Source organism: Ctenopharyngodon idella, chromosome 11 (genome assembly GCF_019924925.1).
Source record: "Ctenopharyngodon idella isolate HZGC_01 chromosome 11, HZGC01, whole genome shotgun sequence".
NCBI classification, from domain to species: domain Eukaryota; kingdom Metazoa; phylum Chordata; class Actinopteri; order Cypriniformes; family Xenocyprididae; genus Ctenopharyngodon; species Ctenopharyngodon idella.
This window is the reverse complement of record NC_067230.1, coordinates 29186935-29194152: the sequence shown is the minus strand read 5'-3', so window position 1 is coordinate 29194152 and position 7218 is coordinate 29186935. Positions and strand designations below refer to the sequence as shown.

The 7218-nt window shown below is 36.1% G+C and overlaps 1 protein-coding gene across 1 annotated transcript; it reads left to right on the top strand.

The window, feature by feature from the left end:
• Nucleotides 1–262: 262 nt before the first annotated feature.
• LOC127522984 (mucin-5AC) lies at nucleotides 263–6566 on the top strand. The gene is made up of 9 exons (XM_051913386.1): nucleotides 263–2453; nucleotides 2555–2676; nucleotides 3060–3124; nucleotides 3212–3414; nucleotides 3617–3782; nucleotides 4735–4893; nucleotides 4991–5058; nucleotides 5170–5266; nucleotides 5481–6566. Coding segments are annotated over exons 1-9 (3072 nt in total). The 3' UTR covers nucleotides 5482–6566.
• The last annotated feature ends 652 nt before the right edge of the window (nucleotides 6567–7218 follow it).

The window sequence follows — 7218 nt, the reverse complement described above, 5'->3', positions numbered from 1 at the left end:
ATGTCCCCGATGAGCACAACCATATCAGAATCATCTACAAGTGACAGTGCTTCAACACTGGAGGACTACATTACCCACAACAGGTACCTCTCCATCTTCACCATCCTCTACAACAGAAAGTACATCAGAATTGACTTCACCCACAACAGAAATATCTTCAGCTAGTGTAGAACAAACAACAAGCCAGCAAACACAAACCACTCCAGTTACTTCTAGCACAGAAGCAGAATCTACAACAGCTCAATCAACATTTACAACAGCTATGTCCCCGATGAGCACAACCATATCAGAATCATCTACAAGTGACAGTGCTTCAACACTGGAGACTACATTACCCACAACAGGTACCTCTCCATCTTCACCATCCTCTACAACAGAAAGTACATCAGAATTGACTTCACCCACAACAGAAATATCTTCAGCTAGTGTAGAACAAACAACAAGCCAGCAAACACAAACCACTCCAGTTACTTCTAGCACAGAAGCAGAATCTACAACAGCTCAATCAACATTTACAACAGCTATGTCCCCGATGAGCACAACCATATTAGAATCATCTACAAGTGACAGTGCTTCAACACTGGAGACTACATTACCCACAACAGGTACCTCTCCATCTTCACCATCCTCTACAACAGAAAGTACATCAGAATTGACTTCACCCACAACAGAAATATCTTCAGCTAGTGTAGAACAAACAACAAGCCAGCAAACACAAACCACTCCAGTTACTTCTAGCACAGAAGCAGAATCTACAACAGCTCAATCAACATTTACAACAGCTATGTCCCCGATAAGCACAACCATATTAGAATCATCTACAAGTGACAGTGCTTCAACACTGGAGACTACATTACCCACAACAGGTACCTCTCCATCTTCACCATCCTCTACAACAGAAAGTACATCAGAATTGACTTCACCCACAACAGAAATATCTTCAGCTAGTGTAGAACAAACAACAAGCCAGCAAACACAAACCACTCCAGTTACTTCTAGCACAGAAGCAGAATCTACAACAGCTCAATCAACATTTACAACAGCTATGTCCCCGATGAGCACAACCATATTAGAATCATCTACAAGTGACAGTGCTTCAACACTGGAGACTACATTACCCACAACAGGTACCTCTCCATCTTCACCATCCTCTACAACAGAAAGTACATCAGAATTGACTTCACCCACAACAGAAATATCTTCAGCTAGTGTAGAACAAACAACAAGCCAGCAAACACAAACCACTCCAGTTACTTCTAGCACAGAAGCAGAATCTACAACAGCTCAATCAACATTTACAACAGCTATGTCCCCGATAAGCACAACCATATTAGAATCATCTACAAGTGACAGTGCTTCAACACTGGAGACTACATTACCCACAACAGGTACCTCTCCATCTTCACCATCCTCTACAACAGAAAGTACATCAGAATTGACTTCACCTACATCAGACATATCTTCAGCTAGTGTAGAACAAACAAGCCAGCAGTCAGCTCAATCAACATTTACAACAGCTATGTCCCCGATGAGCACAACCATATTAGAATCATCTACAAGTGACAGTGCTTCAACACTGGAGACTACATTACCCACAACAGGTACCTCTCCATTTTCACCATCCTCTACAACAGAAAGTACATCTGAATTGACTTCACCTAGAACAGAAATATCTTCAGCTACTGTAGAACAATCAACAAGCCAACAAACACAAACCACTCCAGATACTTCAAGCACAGAAGCAGAATCTACAACAGCTCAATCAACATTTACAACAGCTATGTCCTCTATGAGCACGACCACGTTAGAATCATCTACAAGTAAAAGTGGTTCAACATGGGAAACTACGTTATCTTCAACTGAAAATGGCCCAACAGTGACAAATATGATATCAAGTACTTTTACCTCTCTATCTTCTGCATTTTCTACCACAGAAAGTCTTAGTGCTTCAGCATTCACCCCGTCAATTCCATCTTCAAGCCCTGCAGAAGAAACAAGCAAGCAGACACAAACCACTATTTCAAGTTCAAGCACAGAAGTACATTCAACAAAGCCAAATGATTTAACATTTTCAACAATGGAAACCATTAGAACAGTTTCTTCAGACTCACCTGATTCACCCACTGCAACTTCCCCTAATCCTACCTCAAGTCAAACAATAACCCAAACTGTTACAGCCCAAACGTTTAGCATTTCTACCTCATCTCAGTCAAGCCCCACACTTGAAACGCTATCCTCTGCTCAAATGAGTACCCAGAAAACATCAACAGAACCTCCTTTATCCACAACTTTCAGTTCAGTTTCAACAACTCAAAGCTGTCTGGAGCAATGTCAGTGTAATGGATCCCCATGCATCTTCAATGTAACATCTAAGAAATGTGAATGCAAATGCAATGAATACACTTTTGGAGTTTATTGCAATTATGCATCTGACCTTTCCACAATTAATTTGTGTAAGTTTTCATCATACTATTCTTATATAATAATCATTACACTTGGTGTTCCCTATTTCCTTTCTAATTCTCCTCTTTCTAAATCTATTATTTAATTGCAGCTGGAAGCATACCCACAAGGAAAGCAAATATGTCTCTTAGAATTATGATGAACTATCATAAAAAGTATGAAGACTTGAACTCTGAGGAATCAAAAAATCTAATTTCCATCTTAAAACGCGAGGTACATTTTTTTTAAGTTTCTTTTCCCAAAGTACTTTAAAGCTCACAAATTTTCCTCACAATTGTTTCACACCATGTATTGATACAGTGGCCCTAAAAGTATTTACACTCTTAAGTCAAACTTAAAAATGCATTAGATATTTTAAAAAAATAAAAAAATAAATAACAACAGAACAGGTCTGAAATCAAATTAGATAAATGCCTTTTCTTGCAATACTGCAATGAATCTTTAGCAAATTTAGTTAATTGCATAAGTTAACTTAGACAGTTCTAATGACTAATCTTATGTTAGGAGACATAAATGAAAAGCTTTGATTATTTGCATATTTGCAAAATGTATTGTTTAAATATTTATATGCAGAAAAAATGTTTGTTTTTTGACAGCTTTCAATCCTTTGTAAAAGAGCAGATGGACAAAACTTTAAAGATGTGCACATTCTTAGGCTAATGTAAGTTGATCTTGAATTTCATACATTTACAAAAGTATTTGTGAAGCAGAATCATATTAATATGTGGCATGTACTTTTTCCATCTAGGAATGGAAGTGTCATTGCTGAAGGTGTTGCAGAATATAGCTATCCAAATAACAACTCACAAATAATGTTTCTAAATAATGATCTGGAACTCACCCTGGAAAAAATCTTTAATGACTCAAATTCATTCAACAATCTCAGCGCAGCTCTCGGTAATGTTTCCATCGAAAGAGGCCAAATTACCATGGACAAAGTTGAAATATGGAGTAAGTTTTTTTTTTTATAAAAATAATCATTTAACATAATTGAGTTGGGGGGGGGGTAGACTAGACTTCATTAAAGGGACACATGGATTACTGTTCTACTGTTCTTTCTAATGTTTCTGTTATGTGGCTCCAGACGTATTTTGTATTAACTTATAGAGATTTTTAAATTGCATTTCACCTTTTTTATCTTTGCCATGTGTAGATATTACAGATATAAAACCATATGTGAAGTGTTCTCTGAATTTTGCAAACTTAACGGAGGAGATTGAAAATGGAACATGGGTATGTGAGGGATCATGCAAAAAAGATCTCAACTTCTGCAATCAACGTGGTAAATGCCTAAATGAAAAGAATGGACCACAGTGCATGTAAGTGCTTCAACACATGCAGTTTTGTTTATTAACCGCTAGATTTAAAAAACGTTACATAGTGTACCTTTAAGCAAAGTAGTTGCCCTGAGATAAAAAAGCATATTACTTATTTACCTCATATTTAAATAAGCGATTTAAAAATATCACACATTTGAATTTGATGGGCAAAAATGAAATGTCTGCAAAAGGCAATGTCTTCAGGAATTTAACTTTTATGCGTTTTGGCCATTCGTTTACACAATAACGGCGTTTTGGGACCATGAAAATGCAAACTTTTGAAAACGAGTTTCAAATTGCAGGTCTTTGAAAATGATACCATTATCGTCTCTACAAAAACTACAAAAAAGTGAATTTGTGAAAACGGTGACATCATGTGCATGCATATTATGTGTTCAGTCTATAGGCATGTAGTGTTTCTTTACAAAGTGACTAAAAACGACTAAAAACATGTATTATGCATCACAGGCCAGTAGTTCACAAGGTCAGAATTAGAATTAGTTGGCGATGTTAGAATTTGGCAAATGTAAATAATGCGTCTCCATTGGTCATAGTATTGGTGCAGTAAATCTACACTTTGCTGAAAACACATTAATAAACTCAGTATCTTGAGCAACACAAACAGTCCTGTAGACCACAATTGTTGTTTTGATTGCCAAGTGCTCAAGCATGCCTTTGCACTATGCACAAAACGTCACCATGTTCACAAATTCACGTTTTTGTAGTTTACACAGAGACAATAACGGTCTCGTTTTCAATATTTGCATTATCAGGTTCCCAAAACGCTGTTGTCATGTAAATGAATGGCCAAAACACATAAAAAGTTTTCAGTTTTTAGTTGAAAGCAGTGTCGTGTAAATGGCACCTTAGTACATTATTGTTGTGTAAACATACCCTATGAAATCATTTCTTAATGACTCATCCTCTCCTACTCATTTTGCTAATTGACCAGATGTGACAGTTCTCACTTTGAGAAATACTATGGAGATTACTGTGAGCTTTACAGCAGAGGGGCTGGTTTCTACGCAGTTATCTTCGGCAGTTTAGCAGCTTTTGCTCTACTTGTCATTGTGGCAGTCGTGATGGTAGTGGTGCTCTACAGGGCCAAGAGGTCTGTATAACAATTTCTGTGACTTAAATATTCAAAAAAGACACACACACACACCCCACAAAAAATCTAAACAAATAACTCAATGATCTAATTTCAGCAAAACATCAAGTATAAGGAAGTCATCATTTTTTGATGATGCCTTCTTTGATTTTTCATCAAGAGGAGGTATGATGCCAATTTGTTGCTATATGCATGCTTTAGAAGATATACACCAGCAGAAGTACAAGAAATGATGTGACAATATGATAACTGAAAATATTAACTACATTATTGCAGGATCCTCAGACAGAAGCTATGGGCATCAAAACCTTTCATTCACAGAAGATTCAGATTTGAGGTCTTTCAGACCGTCCAGTGAATATACATCTGCATGGTAGGATGAGCAATTGTGCATATCATTTTATAAATATATGAGAAAAAGAAATAAGAAACATAGCAAAACCTAAAATCAGCTGTCAAAATGGACAGGATATGATCAAATCATTACTTACCCTAAATAATATACTTTTGTCTTGCTGTATTTGTGGTTGTTAGTTTGTTTGATTATTTAATCACAATATTCTAATCTTTTTCCCTCTCTGCAACAGATAAAGACCAAAGCAACTGAAGTGATGGATGTCTGATGAAAAGAGATGACAGATATTATTTAAAAGAATGGACCTTATAATCTTATAATCTCAACATAATAATACATGCATTTACTGGGTTAGTTTTAGGTTATTTAGAGTATTTCAAGTAAATTTATTATAAATGGTCTTACTGTTCATAATAATAATTATAAAGCACAAGAACAATGTATAGCACTTTTTCAAAACTCAGGGCACATAAACACATGTCAATAAATGAAACTGGTGGTGGTTCGTAAAATGTAGTTCAAATGCCAACAGTGACACGCGGACTGCCCACTACATTACATAAACTGCTCACCATGCAAATTGTCTGTCCAAACCGGCACAATCAATCACAAAACACGGCTAATCAGAAGAATCCTTTCTGTTTGCGCAGCATATCGCTGAAAAACTGAACCTTAACCTTAAGTTCATGACTTCTGTGATGCCTCACTAAATGGCGTGATTTTTATGGTTTATGATTTGTTATATCCTCTTGTAAACTTTACGCAATCTCTCTCCATGTTTGGTATTTAATATACATCAGCAGCCCATCGGTCCAATCAGGTGTGATGTGGGCGGGGCTTCTATTATTCTATTGCAAACTATTATATTCAATTGTTATATTATATTTATGTATTATTTATTTGAAAGAACTATATTTGTATTGTTCAACTGGTCGATGTTGATATGGGATTTAGAAAGTAATTAGCAATAAGTAATGCAATAGCCTTTTTAGAGAGAGTAATAGTACAATAATCTAAATACACTTGAATTGCTATCAGTAGCTAGTACACTGATCCTAATAATTCAATTTTTTATTTCTAATTTCTAATCTATTTACAATGCTACCACATTACTCAGCTGTAGTAGAATCAGTTACGTTGATGTTTTTTAATGATTTTTTGTTGTTGCTGACAGTACATTTACATACACCTATGCCTTTTGATATGATAAGAAGCACATTAATATATTGTTAAATTAATATTTATTAAGAAAATAACTGTGTTGAATACATGTTTGCAACTGATTTTTTTCAAATAAAGCATAGCTATGTGCAACATATATGCTTGTTGCAATGTCGTTCTAAGGTCACTAGGAGGCGCTGCAGACTAAATTACACGGCAGCCAGTCCTCACCTGTCATTTGGCTGCTGCTTCTAATCAAAGGCGTCTTTTTCTTGTCTTGTAAATATTACTGTAGCCCATTCTCTTAAACTTATATGAACAATTTCCCTCATTATGCTCACAGTCTCTGATTTACTGTCTTGTCATTTAACTGAGGCTTTTATCCAAGGTTACACAGTCCCCTTGGTATGGTGTATTGCTCCAGAACATAATGGTGGTAGTACAGTGCTTGTGTTGTCTGAACCTACAACCTTTCAGTTGCTAGCCCAGATCTTTAACCACTTAACCACGCCACCTCTGTAGGCTGCATGCAAATGGGCAGTTCATTGTCAGTGTGCCACACCTGCATGATTGCAGAAGACAACAAAGACATGAATGAAAGTCTATGTACTATATATGCCAACATGTTCAGAGAATACAAAAATTAAAAGAATTCACATTTAGTCAGTTTTCCTCAGCGCTGATTAGGAAGTTCATCATTCTTGTAAAACCTATAACATTAACTTTGTGATGATTCTCCTAATCAATTGTTCAATAACATACACAAACTTATATACATTATAATCTCAAAAGTGTGAGCGTTTGGGTCA

Coding starts and splice junctions, on each gene's coding strand:
- LOC127522984 (XM_051913386.1), top strand. CDS start 263: ATGTCCCCGATGAGCACAACCATATCAGAATCATCTACAAGTGACAGT. Junction 2,454..2,554: donor CCTTTCCACAATTAATTTGT/GTAAGTTTTCAT, acceptor ATTTAATTGCAG/CTGGAAGCATACCCACAAGG. Junction 2,677..3,059: donor TTTCCATCTTAAAACGCGAG/GTACATTTTTTT, acceptor GTTTTTTGACAG/CTTTCAATCCTTTGTAAAAG.